Source organism: Aplidium turbinatum, chromosome 8, assembly GCF_918807975.1.
Source record: "Aplidium turbinatum chromosome 8, kaAplTurb1.1, whole genome shotgun sequence".
In the NCBI taxonomy this organism is placed as follows: domain Eukaryota; kingdom Metazoa; phylum Chordata; class Ascidiacea; order Aplousobranchia; family Polyclinidae; genus Aplidium; species Aplidium turbinatum.
In genome coordinates, this window is record NC_137479.1 from 27,265,161 (window position 1) to 27,283,663 (window position 18,503).

Sequence of the window (18,503 nt, forward strand, 5' to 3'; positions counted from 1 at the left end):
TAACCCTAACTCCTAACCCCTAACCCTAAAACGGCAATGATAATTAGGCCACGGTACCCGATAATTAAAAAAAAAAATTGAAAAAATCCCCCGTTAAGGGATCGGACTCACCGAATCGGACTCACCGAATCGGGCCATTCCGGCCATTAGAAATGGCTATGTTTCATCTAAACTGATGTACGCAAAGATTGGTCCGTTAAATCATTCGTGGTGGCTAACTTTCGCTTCACGTTGCTACAAACTATACATCAGTGATCACAAATTGCCAAGTGACATTGCAGAAAACTTGAAAATAATTGTTGCGCATATGGTCATTCAATATGCCTCATGTTGGTTCAATATAAAATGTGAACCATTGTACAAAGACGGACCAAAGCATATCCTTAAATCATTGCAGTGCTGTTCACTTTTGCCTGATAAAATTCGAGACATTGCGTTGAAATTTGTTAAAAAGAATGCCTATTTTGCACACCCGGAAAGGCAGTGTGGAACAAATCTTTAAAGAGCAATATTGTTATTTAAAATCAAGCGAATCATAACTAATTGATAACGATCCATTATCTATCAGAAACACGCAGTATTTTCCAAAAGCCATCATAGTGCAATGTAATTTAATAATGTAGATGACGTCATCAATTACGTCATCAAGCACCAGCATGATGTTTATGTTTGGAAAGTACATCAATTCATTATCAAATAACTTAGAGATGAAGCATGTAGGATTATCAGTTTTATCGCTATTTCCAAATTACTGTTTAATGACGTCATTGATGACGTCATCCTTTTCCGGAGTCAGTACACAATGAATTGGATTCTCCTAATTATATTGAATCTGTTGACGCATAAATCATCTTTTTTCAATAAGAATTAAGTATGTTATGACGTTTTCAAATCTCGTGAAAACAACTTCCTATTAAAAACAATGCATTTTCAAGCCTCGAAATAATCGCTTCAGGTACCTTTATAAATCGCGATTTTTAGAAATGAAGACGATGTCCGATCAAGCTCAAATTTTCAGGAATGTCGTTTTATGGCTATTCGCAAGAAAAAAAGTTTGTAACAATGAAATCGGAGAAAAAGTCCAAATTTCGACCCACCCTACTACCTAATCTATAGATAAGTAAAACTGCGTCGAAATCAGAACCATGAAAAGTGAAATATTAATTTAACCGCACTTGGCATTCATCTCTTCAGGTGTCAACTCCAACTTCCCTGTCAGAAGATCAAACTTGTCATGCCTCAGTAATCTCGTTCCGTCATGCAACGTCACTTCCCGATCGTGCACAAGCCTGAAAAAGTAGATGAAGAAACTTGCTTTCTTGTCGTATTCAGGATTATGCAGAGAGTTAAAGATTTGCATAATTAAGTGGACGGGAAGGCAAGATTGTGTCAAACTTCGTGTCTACCATCAAGAATGATATCTTGTTTGTTTTTCCAAGTCAAAGCTGTGTGCTCTATGTAGGCCTCGAACCGACGACCATCAAACGTAAGACAGATGCTCACACAATAGCCAACTTTGCTTCATGAAAGGGCTAAGTGTAACGAAGCATATCCGGATGAACAAATGCGATGAATACAGACGCCGTTTACTTGTATGACGTGGTCAATGAGGTTAAAAACAGTAGAATAATGCACGAAACCAAGACACAAATGAAACACAATAACTCTTTTTGATTAAAAAAAACGAGTTTTAGTTGATTTTAGTTTTACGTTGATCGTTGAACATTGAACAACCTTTGCAGAACTGAAAGCGTTCCTGGATTAACACGATTCAAGCCGTCCAAAACAGCAAGCCCGCCTTCTAGCGCAACTTGGATCAGCGGTGACAGTCTCCACACGGTGTCACCATTAGGCAAAGTGTAACGTTGTTGCAACAGATCTCGAGCAGTCATGTCTTGATACATGAGCACCGGTTCGGTCCGGTAGTCTAGAAGTTTTGAGAATTCCCTGACAAGGCTGGTTTTTCCACAACCCTAAACAACACATAGTGGACAAGTAAGTAAAATATGAATACTATTTTTTAAATGAAAAGATTTCTTGCAAAACAAGCAATTTTGATCCAGACAGCGGAAAATGTATGATGTAAAAATATGTCACTTCAACAGGAAACATAGACAAACGCAACCTAGCAGCCACACGGCATTTAACATAACGCGATAACAGAATAATAAACTACAAAACATGAGCGTTTTCGGCCATGTTAGCCCTTATTAAGTAACAAAATGACTGATGCTATACATAAATTGAAAAAATTTAACTGATCTACATACAATGAATCGAAAAAAGAAATGCACAAGAATGAACCGGCAAAGTAGAGGAAAGACAAAATCACATGATGCTTAATTACGCAAGGCAAAAACACATCACATGGCGCATAATTATTAAGCGAATACGTTTAGCAGATAGGAGGCACCTGCGGCAAAAACTGCCTATTGAGGCGAGGATTACAAGACTTTATGAAAAAGAAAATTGATTGATGCATTTTGTTGTGCATTTCAGCGACAGGAGAATAATAGTAAAATGACACAATGTGTAAAAAAAGGTGTCCGGTCGTTTGTTCGACAGACATTTGGTCGACAGTCATTTGGTCGACAGACATTTGGTCGACAGGACGTTTGGTCGACAGACATTTGGTCGACAAGACATTTGGTCGACAGGACATTTGGTCCACAGACATTTGGTCGACAGGACGTTAGGTCGACAGAACGATTCAGTTTAGGGTTAGGTTAGGGTTAAAGTTAGTTAACTAACCCTAACTCTAAAATCGTTCTGTCGACCTAACGTCCTGTCGTCCAAATGACCGGGTACCTAAAAAAGAAACACTTAAACAAGGAAGTAATCAAATAAAGGTATAACTGCATCTCACACGCAAATGACAACGGGAAGCTGCAAACTGACCATGACGTTGAAAGCAGCCAACCTTGAAACAAGCAGGAAGTACGGGCGATAATAGTAATTTTGTTCAAATCTAAAATTTAGTATTGAACGAACAGTAGTTTAAAAAAAATATTTTCTCAAGGTCAATCTGGTAAGTTTTTAGCTTGTCCATTGTTCAAACTCACCCGGCCCCCCACAACACACATATCCATCGTTGAGTGGGTCAGCATCATATCAGCAAGCAACCGCTGATGGTATGACGTGGCAACAAAGTTGTCAGTCGGGGATTCCCCTCTTTGAGAAACAACGTGGTGATCTCCGCTGGACACCTGAAAGTCAATCAATTGATACAGTACAAGCATCTGAACAACATAATTATGATATATACTAAGTTGAAACTAACTACTACTGGGTGTGTATTGTGTAATGTATGTAATCGCTTGGCTTGATTTAAAAAAAATTGTGTTTTTCAGATGAATGTTATCTGGTAAGTTCTACAGCTCAAATACAAACGATAATGTTTTTTAACGTTTCACGAACTAATAAGTAAATTTAAGCATTTCAATTATGTCATTACAATCATAGCTGCAAATGCTTTATTAAAGCAAAATTTTATATTTCTTTCGTTGGTCTTGGTTGTAAAACCCTTTTTCTTCAGCTAATTCGCGTACATTGATGCAATCATAGCCTACTTCATGTTCAAATAGTATAATTTCTCACTCTGACAGAATGCCCATTGCCGTTCAGCATGACCGTGGCCACTGCCTCGTTTGGTTGGTCGGTTAGACGAACGGAATCCAGCTTGAAACTGTCGTCTCTTTCATTCTTGGAAGAGTTGATTTCAAAATTCTGTTAACGCAGTATGGATTTTAAAATGCATATAGACTAAAACGAAGATATGAAACACGAGTCGTTAAAGCAAAACTGGTACGGCAGGCCTCTAAGCTCCCGACGACGATAACCGCCGAAAGTTGCTAAATGGCTTCCGAAACTACCGCGCTGGTAGGAAACGTTTAGTCGCCGGCTTCCACAAGCCAACATTTTCTTCACTCCGTTGGTATTTGAAACTTTTTCCCACTCGCGGTTGGACGTGAGACGTTTTTCTTTTCACTCCGAAGGCAAAGTCTTTCACACGCCGACGTCCGACGAGAAATATTGCTGATCAAAGTTTCGCAAAAAAGCTAAGCGTAGACCAATAAAAACTCGAAGACTAGCTCTACACCTACTTGAGAAGCAGTACACTTGCATAAAACTGCAAATATGTTTTAGGGCTTTGTTTGCGCTGTTCTTACCTGAATGAACGCAAAAGCACGATGTTAATTAACAGGTTTTTAAAAACACGAGTTTTTAACGGATTTTATATCTTGTCTGCCGAGCGCGAGAATTTGATCGCCGGGAAACAGCTCTGGAGCCATGCTTGGTCGCCGGAAAACTAAGAGGCCTTTAGATAAAATAAAAGGCCTTTATGGAGATTTACGTCATATTTCTTGACCGTTTCATTTTTAAGCGACCACCCTGCAAACAACGTTTCAAATGAGGGAAAGTTGTAAAGAAAAAAACGGTATTAAACGTCTCCGCAATCCGCCATAAATAGTTCTATTACCTTGTATATGTCACCCACAGCTTGCAAGCCTTCCTTGTTAAGCAAGAGATGGTAGGGGTACAATCTTGCCATCAGTTCTGACAAAGGATAATCTGGCACCTGCCCGCATGTTAATTAATGTTTAACTGTATGTACGTTATGCAAACATCCACTTTAAGATGACAATGCAATTTATCGCAGTGAAGTTACAACATTCTATATAGCCTACCACAGTGAGGCAAAGTTCAAAATAGAACTCTTGAACGCTTCGCTTTAACTCAGAAGGAATGAAAATAGTTAGCTAAAATGCATAAAAATTGAATACAAGAACGAAGCATTGGGCTACAGAGTTATTACAAAATTTTGACATTAAGCAGATTTTTACAATCCAGTACATCACAGTCACACTCTGAAAGGACTATGTATAATATAAAAATATTATTGTACACGTAGAATCCCTAGGATAGGTAAGTAGTAAGTACCTAATATGGCAAAGGCTATGGTCGTACAAGTACTAGGCTATTTGTTGCCTCACAGGGTTTTATTTACATTTTGAAGAACTGCGGAAGCTTTGACTAAGTTATCCAGAGGAAAGTCGGGTAGGCCGAGACTGGCTGATTCTTGGGTCACTAAAGTGCTCGCGCAGGAAAGTATCCGCGCTAAAAGATGCGAGTCGGAGGACGGGGCACGTTCGTACAGCTGCTCTAGTTGATCCTGGAAGAAAATTTCTAATTTTAAAATTTTACAAATTAGTCAGCTAACCGATGTTTAAGACCAAATGGCATGCAACACTGTAAGTTGTAACAGACGTAAACAAAAACTGGAACAGACAAAACAAGTCTATTTTAATATTTACTCAAATACAATACTTTTTGATAGTGACATTAGTGACAATGTTCACACATCACATACGTTATATTGTCATGATGTTTAACATTCTGTAATTATCTTAGCATCTAATAACTACTTCGGAAAAAAACTAGGGAGCTGTTTAAATGTTTCTCACCAGATTATACTTACTATATTGCAAAATCAGAGATAAATAGTTAAGATTGATTTATTAAAAAAGCTCACACTGTAGGACAAGTGATGGACATCTCTAGCCTGAAAGCGGGAACGCAAAGGGGGATCCAAAGGATGGCCTCGATACTTTGGCACTGGGAGGCCAAGAGCAATCACTCGAAAGTCTTCGCTAACTCGCACAAGTTGCCATTTGTCCAATGTCTCTTTCGAATGTTCCTGAAAACAAAATATAAGGTTATCCGACAAAAACGATACAAGCAATCTCTAAATCTGGTTAACTCAATGATTGCTTCGTAGTTTATAGGAAACTTGGTAGTAGTATGTCAAGTAAAAACACAGAACCGCATAGACTGTTCCGACGTTCCGTACTACTATTATGCTGTGTATTGAGTTGTGCTTGACAAACCTTTAAGAGCTGATCGTATCTCTTGAAATGCATCAGAAACCTTCCATCATCTAACTGCATTTCACGATTTTCGAGCAGATTGTTCAAGGCAGGTAGAACGTTTCTTTCAGCCTTTTCCACACCTTCGAGGATCAATACTCGTCCTTCCGTGGCAGCTCTGACAGCACACTGGTAAAAAAGCAAAATGACAAATAGAAAATAAGTGCAAGACCACAATACATAACCATAACATGCTGGTAGTAATATAGCATAGTTACATACTGTATGTTATGTCTACGATGTTAAATATAATAAAAAACTTGGCCGTTTTTTTTTTGTATTAACATGTAAACCTTGTTGTTTTAAAAGTGCAAATAACCATAAACAATTTCAATTGCCAAGAAACGTCAAAACTTGCACGAACTTGATCAATGTAGTATGAAGTACCGCTCCTCATTTCTCTGCGCTGCTTGAGGTCGCTCTCTGTAGTGTCACGTGACAAAGCAATATACTCAGCTTCTCTTCTCGTTAACTCCTAGAAAGTGAATTTAAAAAATTATGTGTAGTAAGTTGTTGCTACTTTTAATAACATAAATCCATAATCCAGACCGTTACAGTCAGATAATAACAGTGACAGTGAGATTATAACAGCCTACACTGAAGATTATGATTTCACAGTTAAAAAAGAAATTAAAAGAATAATTCATCTCTTTGTTTGTGGGATCAAAATAATCTAAACATAAAAAAACAATAGTAAATAGTACCAAATATTGCATTGCTAATTGTCTTCGCAATGGCCCCGGAGGACCAATTAAAAATATATCCTGTCCGAGCAGATCCTTCTGAGCCATCCATCTCAAATGCCTCACAACAGATTGGGGTAAATCTTTGTTTTCAGAAACTGTCAAGAAAAAGAAATACGATTTGAAAATAGGTGGCTTGCTTTCACTCAGCTATTTCTAAACACTCTTCATATCATTGGGTATTTAGCATGGTTTATTAAATTCTACCAACTGCTCAATTCTTAACCCAGCTTGGGCTAGCTAACCACATGTTCTGGAGGTGACCTCACAGATTTCAATTTCTGGCTAAATAAAACTATATATTTTATGTAGTCTATTCTCTCAAGCATGCTAAAACACTTAGCAAGGATATAGAAATAATGAAGTGTAAATTATATGGTTTGATTGAAAAGAACTTTGGGCTAGTAGGTTTTAAGCCGCCCGCCCCCAATGGTCGGCATTCGGCAATGTCTCTCTTGTATTTCTCTCTGATAAAATCTCAGGCGGCTTAAAACCTACAAACTCCAGAACTTTCAACACTTTTAAAGGCCAACCTATTGCCTTTATACAGCAATTCAGGTTCTTCTAGGCAAAGCAATCATAGAATAACTTGCACCAGCAACCCAACCTACCAAATGCAAATGGAACAAGTTCGGGATGCTTTGGAACTTTAACAGGAACTTTTGTGCTTCCAAATGAAACAAATCCATCTGAAAGAAAAGTTACAAAAATTTACACAATCAAAATACAAATTATAACAACAACGAAAAAATGGAATAATAATAATATCAAAAATATATATTTGTCATCAATAAAAATAAAAGTTTTAAGCATTGCTAAAAGTTATAATAATAATAATGGTGTTGCAAGCACAGCAGTGCTTTTTCACCTTCATAACTTATGTAGCAATATTAACTATGTCATATTAACTTATATTACCGTAACTTAGAATAAACGTCTAATCGTCTATATATGTAACATAAAGTAGGCCTGTTTAATTCAACATTCAACAATGACCTAAAACTATAGCAGTGCTCAAGCACACAAGCTGAGAGCCGAACCAGTGCTGCTTGATCTTGAGTGGGGCACCACTAAGGTACGGTATGGTAACAAGGCCAAAAAATAGTTAGGAAAACCAGGTAAAGGACTGTCATTTATCCAAAATTGCAAAGGTCCCAAGGTGAATGTAACAAACGATTTTTTCAATTAGTTGTTTATGTTTAGATATGTACGCTAGAAATCTGACAGATAATCTGCTAACAGATAATCTTTGTTTCTAATGTTTAATAACACCACAATAAGCACTAGCCTATATATAAATAGTAGGTTTAATTGATTTTTGTAGATAACAGAATTTCACACAAAGATTATGTACGGTATGTTAATGTTTTATTTTTTTAATGTTAACATTTTATTTTAAATTTTATTTTAATAACATGTACATTGTACAATGGACCAACCATGTTTTTTCCGAGTTAACAAAAGCTTGCGATTTTCTTCATCAAGAATTCCAGCCAACCTTTTAATACGACGAATTGATTTTTCTGACTTCATAAGCAATCGTAACATTGGTAAACTACAGTTCGACACAAGCTTGCCCAGGCAATGAAACTTTAGACTTCCTATAAAAAAGGATATTCTATTGCAACATCTTGAACAGGTCAATAAGTTCCCAGATCTCACTTAAAAAGTGAGATGATCTGTTGAAGAGCTTGACCAGATTTCAAATGGTTCAATGATTTTTGTACTAGCTCGCTACTTATTAACAAAAAGCTCACGTTCTTTTCGTCCTATATCAACAAACTATCCTTAGATGTAAAACTACATATTTGCTTACAAGTGCGTTTGGTGAACTCGTAGAAGTGCAAATCAGGGTTGCCAGATACTCAAGCTATAGTAAGGCCAAATCCATTATAAAATAAGGCCAAAAAAAGGCCAAATTTTTTATTTACTTCTAAGGCTAAATAAACGCTAACAACTTAATTGAAATAATTTTTTGAAAATGCCATTTTACAATCAAATATGACAGATAATAATTTAGCACTGTCAGAGCATAATGACCGGTTCGTTTGCATAATTTGATTAATGAAAAATTACTGTAGTAGCAGATAAACTAGAAACCACTATTACTTCAATTCATGAACAGTGCTATTCGGAACATCTAGCTAAGCAATAAGCATGAATTTGTCTTATTGAGTATATGTACCAGGGATGTCTACAACTACAGGATTGGAAACTATTTTCAGGGCTATACATGAATACAGAAGAATTATTAAAATAAAACACTGTTTGTATCAACTAAAGAATGTATAAAATTCAATTTCGCAATAACAATATAAAATATAGCCTTCACTCACATCAAAACTTATTTGCTGGGTTTTTTTTTTGGTCATTTATCAGTCATTGACTGATTTTTTAGCAAAATGTCCTAAAAAAATGTAGTCAATTCGGTCAAAATGTCCGAAAAAATATATTGTCAATTGACTAAAAAAATAGATAATAAATATAGAGGTTGATAGGAAAATAAATAATAAAAATAGAGGTTGATAGGAAAAGGAGCCGGAAAATTTTATGGTTTAACCCTCCTTTCAGCTTGCAGGTTGATAGCAATATTGGTAAGGAATTTTTCAAACTTGTTTCCATACACTTTCCACCCCATCATAGATTGCACAAAATATTCAACCGTAATACTATTAAGCTGAGCTACAGTTGTACTCCGAATGTTGCAAGCAGGGCCTCCAAGAGCCCTGCCGGGCCCCGGTGCAGATGTTGCTGCCGGGCCCCCCCAGCGCGACATGTCGCATGATCTCACAAATCACAAGCAAAATTTGGGGTGCGGGTTAATCCACAAGGCCAATGCACACATGGTGTTCTGAACAGTGTTTCTATTTTAATATCAGATCTGTTTAAAATATAATACAAAGAATACATTAGGTTTAACACTCCATTATTTCACAAAGAATGCAGTATTGTAGTGGTGTTTACAACTTTAAATTCATCAATACATGAAGAATGCATTGCTATTGGTTCATGACATTAAGAAATACCAAGTTCATTTCTGGATCAATACTCAATAGGCTGTTGCTTTTTATTTTCACTCCTTTGGTTTTCTTTGCTTGTTTGAGTAAAATTGCATTTATGCAGGATTGGAGGTCACTTTCTCTTCATTTCCACAGCAAGTGGTCAGTACTCAGTAGAAAACAAAGTTGAATATATTTCTATTTTCAATCTACCAATTATGTAAATGTACCTACATCTATCACTATACTATGTATCGAGACTTTACAGACACCTTGCATAACTACAGAATGCCTGTTTGAATCAATATTGACACTTTTCCTGAAATTCAAGAATAAGATTGGAATGGCCTGGCCAAAAAAGACTGCTAAGAAATAATAGTGAAAACAAACAAAAAGAAAAACTTAAGAAAAAAATATATATATATTTGTTGATATTCATATACTGAACATATTTTTGAAAATCAGCACCTTTCTGCAGTGCTGGAAAAAGTAGGTTGCACTGCAACTAGGACACTTCTAATTCTGTCTAGAGTTAAAAGTACTTGTACTTCAACAGAAGTGAAGACCTATGATTTTTTACTCAAATATCGCACTTTCACTCATCTTTTTTTTTCAATTTCTGTTAGACTGTTATGACATTTGGCCCTGCTACAAGGACAAAAATTATTTTCCAGCACTGCTTTTATGAAACTTGCTTGCATTAATATAGCAAAATGAATTAACAAACCCTAAAAACTCAAAAATATTGTACCGTACTGTATATATATCAGAGATCAGAGAAGTTTCATGATTTCAGTATAATTGTAAGCTGTGTTTAGATATATTTACACTATATACTATAGTGTAAATATAGCCTCAGTAGCGTTGCCAGATAAGGAATGCTGCAATTTGAGAAAAGTTTAAAGCTGTTGAAAACAAAAACTTGTATTGTGGAAATTTTTTGTTAGTCCTGGGCAAAGATCAAAACCCTAACCTTATTCCTAACCCTTACCTTAATCCTTCCTGACTTTAATCTTAACTCTGGTAACACCGGATTGTAACCATGGCAACAAGTGGGTAAAAAATAGCTACTTCGATAATTTGTAACCAAAAAAAACAGTTTTGTACCGTACTGAAAAAGTGACAGTGAGAACATCTTGCTCAGCAACTCTAACAATATTTCAATACACATAACAGTCACTGCTTGCTTAAGTGTCATAAACTGACAATTTGTCAGAAACATGCATGGATTACTTTCTGTGTAATTACTGTAACCTACCCTGATCAATCAACTGCTGATTAAAACATACACACCCAAATATTCACATTAAAGCACCCAGACTAACACTGAAATTAAAACATTGAAATAAACTGAAATATTCACTCACACTGCAATATTTGCATTAAACATAAACACTGAAATATTCACAATAAAACACACATACAGCCCTCCAAATCCTTGACAGACATTTCCACCACATTCAACTATGCAGGGATTGCAGGCCTTGCCGGTGGACATGTTCGCTAGTCTCTGTCATGATTACACCTAGACTTCCAACAGGATTACAAAGCAGTGACTGCACAGTGCACATCTGATCTAACTATTGTTAATTGTAGAGTAAGAATGTACAGTTATACATTTTGGAAGTTGCCTCAGGGTATCTCTCTTGTTTACCAGTAGTAGCCTTGAAGTGTTTACAATAGACAATGAAAATCTGCAAATGATTTAATTTGACTTGGTGTTGCATTTTTAACAAGCCGAAGGAGGCAGTTCAGTTGGACCTCCACAAAAACTGCAAATTCAAGGCCTGCACACACTGAAATATGACATAAAATCTACTCTCTGAAACAAGCCTATTCACATAAAGCCTATATTTTTTAGAGGAGCTTTTCTAGCCTTTCTACCAGAAAAATTTCTGATGTGTCAAAATCAATTGTTTTGGCTAGTTTTGATTCGATGGTTAGCCTGGCCAAATCAACAAGACCTTAGCGCTAAAATATTAACATTTTGTCGGGCCCCCCTGAACTAAAAAAATTGAAAATTCTGTAGTTTTTTTAAAAAGGAATGCCCATGATGGGCCAATCGAAATACAAAACTAATATAAAAAACAATATTTTATGCAAAATCGACTTCAGCACGCAAATTTAAACATTTTGACGGGCTTCTTGAACTAAAAAAATTGAAAATTATGTATTTTTAAAAAAGGGCATACTCCAGAGGGGGCCCAATCGAAACACGGAACTACTGTAATATAAAAAACAATATTTTATGAAAAATCAACCTTTGCACAATTTAAACCGATGCAAATTTAAACATTTTGTCGGCCCCCCCTAAACTGAAATAATTGAAAATTCTGTAGTTTTAAATAAGGGCACACCCATGAGGGGGCCCAATCGAAACACGGAACAAATATGATATAAAAACAATATTTTATGCAAAGTTGTTGAAATTTTTAGCGCGTGAATTTAGACATGTTGTCGGGCCCCCCTGAGCTCACCGGGCCCCGGTGCAATGCACCGGTTGTCCCCCCCTCTTGTGGGCCCTGGTTGCAAGCGTCATATCCTCCCACAATAAAGCAATATTGCAGGCTGATAATATACCATCGCAGCCTGGTTGCAATTGTAGGGTGAGGCCAGAATGTCCTTTGAATGGGCAATGCTTGCAGAAGGCCATTGTTTACAAAGCTACCATTGATAACAGCCCGAAGGTTCTTAATTACATTGGTTGTTGCGAAACTACTTTTAAAAAACGTTTTTCCAACCATAAATGTACCTTCATGGATAGGTCTAAACGAAACAGTACCGAACTATCTAAGGCAGTTTGGGACCTTAAGGACAAGGGTGTTGATCCTAAAATAACTTGGTCCATCCACAGCTGTGCTCGGCCTTATAGTGGTGGTGGTCGTAACAATTGTGGCCTATGTTTGGCTGAAAAGCTGGCCATTCTGAAGGCTGATAGTGGCCACCTTTTGAACAAGCGTTCGGAACTGGTCGGCAAATGTCGTCATAGAAACAAATTTAAACTCAAGTACTTCAAAATAAAATAAATTCCTTTTGATTTTCACAGGTTTTTAAAATTTCATTTGATTTTTACAGGCTATAAATCTCATTTAATTTTTACAGGTTTATAAACAGATTTTATTTCATTTGTTCAGGACACTACAGGTTACATCATCACAATTTCTTGGGATTTTTACAGGTTATAATTTTGAAAAAATTGAATTTCATTTCATTTTTACAGGTTGTAAAACTCATTTAATTTTTACAGGTTTAAAAACAATTTTTGTTCATTCTGTTCAGATTACTACAGGATTCGCCGATCATAACAAGCATTTTGCTTCTTTGTGATGTCATAGATGTTGCCATCATTGTTGCTTGGTTTCCATTGGGACAAATTGATTGAAACTTTATCGTGGCGGATGGAGGCTGTCCTTAGTAATTCTGGAGTTTTTTTTCTACAGATTGGATTACGGTTATAATATTTACAGTAATATCTTTTCAGGAATTCAGGTTTAGAGGTTTTTTGCAGATTAAATTACAGTTGTAATATTTAATATCTCCTCAGGAAGTACAGGTTTAGAGATTTTTTTTGGCAGATTAATTTACAGTTGTAATATTTAATATCTTTTCAGAATTATCGATTCTTTACTGTTTACATGTTTTTTGCAGACCTTCTGATGATCCGTTAGGTGAAACAATTTGTAAAGGCTTCAGATAGTAATAACTACATTTGATTTAGTCAATTGACTATTAATGACCAAAAATGACTAAAAATGATCAAAATAAATAAAAAATGACCGAATTTTTTCAAGTCATTTCGGACAAATGACCGAAAAGTCTCAGCAAAAAAAAATCCCAGCTTATTTGATGTATAGAAGTTTAAAACCACGAATCTAAAAAATCAAAAATAAACGAAAGCAAAGATTTCCTGTCGTTCTGTAACATTTTGCGTATTGCAAACCGGATCAGAAGTACGGTAAACGTGGAGTGTTCAAAAATCAGTGAAATGTGTTGTCGTAGGTTTTTATAATAAACTTATTCACAGACCAACCCAGTACGAAATCAATACGTTTAAGTTGTCATAAGAACTAAAACTAATACTCGCGTTTGAAATTATTTAGCAGTAAACAAAATACGACAAAATTGAACAAATGGAATGCAAACACATCACATTAACAAACAAGGCAAGTGTATACTTGACGGTTTACGGCAGGTGCAACTTAATAGAACCGCCCTGTCCACCGCTAACACATTCTCTACTCTCTACCAATGTCTCTACTCACTAATTAAAATTAAAACGAATATAGGTCAGCCTTTAAGTGATGATAAGTGATACTTTTATATTACATTTGAAATTGAATTTCCTTAAAATAATACTTTCTAAACCGGTCAAAACTTGCAGCCATAAAAAGGGCCAAATAAGGCCAGATTTTCTGGCCTTATTTGCATCAATTTTTGTAGGCCAACTGCAATTTAAAAAGGCCAGTTTTCTGGAATTTGGCCTAAAAAAAGGCCATCTGGCAACCCTGGTGCAAATGCAAACACCACACCAAAAAGTTGCAATTTGCGGTAGGCACTTTTACGTATTACACTGCCCGAAGAGGTAACCGCAACCATGCGTAACGTATATGACATTACTGGTGTTTTAGTCACAACTTTTCTCATAAACTCCATTGATTGCAGTCACTACGATTCTTCTTGCACTCAGTTCAGTTGCAGAAGAAAAAATAGTATTAGCAGAGGGTGGGAATCGAACCCACGCAATCGAGATTACTACTCCTCTGCCCTAACCATTGGGCAACGTTGGTTGTGGCGATGCATTCAGTTAAATTTCTTTGTATCAAAATCTTTCGATAAAGACGACCAGTTAATCACGTGTTGAGTCATGTCACGCATGATAGCGCTACCAACATCAGCGACGTTGTATGTCACGCATGGTTGCGGTTACCTTTTCGGGCAGTGTAATACGTAAAAGTGCCTACCGCAATTTGCTGAAGTGATCAACTTGTAATTAGAGTTGCCAAATATCAAAATTATTTGGTGTTGTAATCCATGAGTCCAAGTACAACAAAAGGGGTTATAGGCGAATTCTTCGTAAACAATTTTTCGTAAAGCAATTCTTCGTAAGCAATTCTTCGTAAAACAATTGTTTGTAAACAGTTGTTGGTGAAATGAAATCCGTAAAAAAAATTTTCGTAAAGCATTTCTTCGTATACATCAAATCTCCATTGCATGCACGAATAAATGCTTTGGGAAGAATTGTTTTACAAAGATTTAACTTTACGAAGAATTGTTTTACGAAAAATTGCTTACGAAGAATTGCTTTACGAAGAACTGTTTACGAAGAAAACGTCGGACACCAACAAAAGGATAGATTGACAAGCATTAGATTCTTTTTTCATATAAAACAGGATTGTTAAAATTTCAGGGCAAGTGATGGAAAGGTTAGTGTAGCTTCGTCCAGTGCCCCTATACCATGCATTTCATTTGGTGCCTTAAAAATGGGACATTCAAGGATGGCATCGGGATGGCATGGTCAAAAGTTTGTTTTGATTAACAATAAAGGGATAGATTGATTGACAAGTAGGCTATTCTTACTTAAAAATGAATCAGAAATAAATTGATTGTACTGAAAAGTGTTACGACCAGGGCCTCCAAGAGCCCTGCCGGGCCCCGGTGCAGATGTTGCTGCCGGGCCCCCCAGCGCGACATGTCGCATGATAACTCACAAATCACAAACAAAACTTGCGGTGCGCGTTAATCCACAAGGCCAATGCATACATGGTGTTCCGCACAGTGTTTTTATTTTAAAACCAGACCTGTTTAAAAAATAATACAAAGAATACATTAGGTTCAAGTATTAACACTCCACCATTTCACAAAGAATGCAGTACCGGTATTGTACTGGTGTTTATGACTTTAAATTCACAGATACACACTAGTTATACACAAAGAATAAAGGCTGTGGCTATAGTCAGTGATGGGCATTATCGGCGATAATTTATCGGCGATAATTATCGGCGATAAATTTTTATCGCTTATCGTTATCGCTTAATTATTTTTTCAGTTATCGTTTATCGTTATCGCCAAAGGCAATATTTGATTATCGCCGATAATTAATCGCCGATAAATTTTATTTCGGATCAACACACAAGTGGAAAGATCATGAAAAGTAATATTTTTACTAGCCACCTACGGTAGTTAATGATACTAAAATTAAAACCAGTTCTTCTTCAGTGCCTGAAGTGTGTGTGCACAGGTCGTTGTCAGGGGAGAAGACACGCCCCCCTGCAGCGACGGCCCTGACAACACAATAATTCTTAGAGTTGCAAATTGCAATGCAATGAAATGCATGCAACAAGTCTCTTGTTGTTTTGCTGCAATGAGCAATCGCGAGTGAATTTTACAATTAAAATGTAAGCGCAAGGCGGTACAGATTCCTTTGAAGCGAAGCGAAAGAAATGGGCAAGTGGTTTGTGAAAGTGTCGCAATACGAGGCCGCTTTTACATCGGAAACATGGTCTTTCGCGCCACCTCACGACCAACTATTTTATTTTTGTGTTTTCTTTTTTCGTTGGAAGTGATAGTTTTTAGTAATTGTCGTAAAAAAATAAAATCTCTCGGGTCAAAACATGAAACTTACTGTTTTAAGCGCACGAAATCTTTAGATGAGTAGATTAACTAAAATTGTAAGAATTTGCCTTGAGACGTGTACGTCACAAACTCAGTTTAAAAGACAAAATTCATACATAATAACAACACAAGATCGGTTATAGACTGTAAGATCGATTTTTTTCTAGCTTGGCGATATAACTTTAATCAAAAAATAATAACCAAATGCGTAAGTGCCATTTAACTTAAAAAGTTAACCCATTTGTGCCGAAAGTGAAAGTAGGCCTACTTAAAAAAAAATTCGGAAAATTTAAATATTGCATAATTATGACCTAAAAAATATATCACAATTATTTTTTTCCTAATTGTGTTTGTACTTTGTAAAAAAAGCCGTCCTATATATAAGACACTAGGCAAATCCGTTATCAAATTTCACAAGTTTCTTGTGCGTACTGCTTAAGTGTTATTACATTTTACTTATTGCTCAAAGTGATAAATGGGAAACGTCTTGTTCATGTTTTGTCATGTCAATATTGTCATCGAGCATTTTATTGAAATGAAAGTTCAAAAAATATGAAGATGAAAATTAGCAAAGTAACACAACATCACTGAAACAAGCCATTGCGGAATATGATATTGCTTGAAGCATTTGACATGCAGACCGACATCATATTTTTTGCATCTTGTAGTAGTTTTTGCATGACAATAGGCGCATCGAGTTGCGTGGTAAAATTATGCCAAATACAGTATTACCTTTCTCATTTACTTATGCGAATGCGACATAGCCTACCTCAATCAAATATTTTTATTCCCACTAATACAGTGCCTACATTGTAATTCTTATCTCAACAACTCAGCGTTCTGCCATTGCTTTAATGATGGTGTTCACAAAGAAAACAAAAAAAATTATCAGTAAATTACAATAATTATGTTATTGTTCTAAAACAAACACAACTAATTTGACAAGCTTGATGGATTTCACAGTATGCACATTTTTACTACCAATAACGTTTAAGATTACTGATAAATTTTCAAGCATTTGGAGTTTTTTGGAATTTTTTAAATTATTGCTGACTTTGCTGTAGCCTAAACAGCCTTTTGAGCAGAAAGCAAAATACAAAGTTTGAAATTTTTTATGGTATTTTCATTTGATTTATTCATTTTGCCTACTGCACGTAAGCGGCAGTGTAACTCAATTGATAAAAGCAGCCAACTGGCATCTGAAGGTATAATTATGAGCACGGCGGTTACCTCAGTGGTTTGATTCTGGATCAAGAGGTTGAAGATTCGATACCTACTGCCGCTGTTGCGATTCTATTCATGCATAACTTTAAAAAAGTTTTGTCCCTTTACACTACAGTAACTTACCGTATATTATGTTCGATTTTTCGTCATGTTGATGAAAACAGTTCGTGCTGCATGGAATGGGGCAGCGCTATAATCAAGAAAAAAACAATTATCGTTATCGGACATTATCGGCGATAATTTATCGCTTATCGTTATCGCTTAACTTTTTTTTGATTTATCGTTTATCGTTATCGCTTTAGGCATTTTTTTGTTTATCGATTATCGTTATCGCTTAACTGAAAAATGAGTTATCGCGCCCAACACTGGCTATAGTTACACTAGGTAGTGTAAATATAGCCTCAATAGTGTTGCCAGATAAGGAATTCTGCCCAACTTTGAGGAAAAGTTTATAGCTGTTAAAAACAAAAACTTGTAGGGTATCATATTTTGGAAATTTTTTTTAGTCCTGGGCAAAGATCAAAACCCTAACCTTATTCCTAACTCTAACCCTTACCTTAACCCTTCCTAACTTTAATCCTAACTCTGGCAACACCTGAATGTAACCATGGCAAAAAGTGGGTAAAAATATCCACTTTGAAGATAAAAATGGCAACACTATCCGGCATGGCTGATACATGTAGTATTGTAGTATTGCATATGTGTGCATACAGCTTTACATTAACATACTGTACAATATCATTTCTGACCTTAAAATCAGCAGAGACTAGGAGACCAAACTTGGATGAATGCATTGCTATTGTTCATGACATTAAGAAATATATATATATATACCAACTTAATTTCAGGATCAATAGGCTGCTTCTTATTGTTACTCCTTTAGTTTTCTTTGCTTGTTTAAGTGAAACTGCATTCAAGCAGGATTGAGGATCACTTTCTCTTCATTTCTACAGCAAGCGATCAGTAGAAAACAAAGTTGATGTATTTATATTTTCATG

General features: G+C 36.0%; 1 protein-coding gene across 2 annotated transcripts in view; it reads right to left on the bottom strand.

Annotated features, from left to right (window-relative positions):
* The window catches only part of LOC145775288 (von Willebrand factor A domain-containing protein 8-like), a 43,992-nt gene extending 25,589 nt beyond the window's left edge, over positions 1 to 18,403 (bottom strand). The window contains exons 1-14 of one of the 2 annotated variants that reach the window (XM_082586546.1): positions 18,344 to 18,403; positions 17,629 to 17,695; positions 8,110 to 8,271; positions 7,282 to 7,359; positions 6,632 to 6,768; positions 6,292 to 6,402; positions 5,889 to 6,056; positions 5,534 to 5,698; positions 5,009 to 5,173; positions 4,481 to 4,579; positions 3,598 to 3,726; positions 3,063 to 3,206; positions 1,735 to 1,973; positions 1,176 to 1,289 (exon numbers count right to left, since the gene is read on the bottom strand). In XM_082586546.1, the coding sequence (XP_082442672.1) occupies positions 1,176 to 1,289; positions 1,735 to 1,973; positions 3,063 to 3,206; positions 3,598 to 3,726; positions 4,481 to 4,579; positions 5,009 to 5,173; positions 5,534 to 5,698; positions 5,889 to 6,056; positions 6,292 to 6,402; positions 6,632 to 6,768; positions 7,282 to 7,359; positions 8,110 to 8,218 (1,658 nt within the window). In that variant the 5' untranslated portion in view covers positions 8,219 to 8,271; positions 17,629 to 17,695; positions 18,344 to 18,403. Of the gene's footprint in view, positions 1 to 1,175; positions 1,290 to 1,734; positions 1,974 to 3,062; positions 3,207 to 3,597; positions 3,727 to 4,480; positions 4,580 to 4,941; positions 5,174 to 5,533; positions 5,699 to 5,888; positions 6,057 to 6,291; positions 6,403 to 6,631; positions 6,769 to 7,281; positions 7,360 to 8,109; positions 8,272 to 17,628; positions 17,696 to 18,343 lie in introns of those variants that run through there. The other variant, XM_082586547.1, reaches the window with a different exon arrangement.
* Between the last annotated feature and the right edge of the window lie 100 nt (positions 18,404 to 18,503).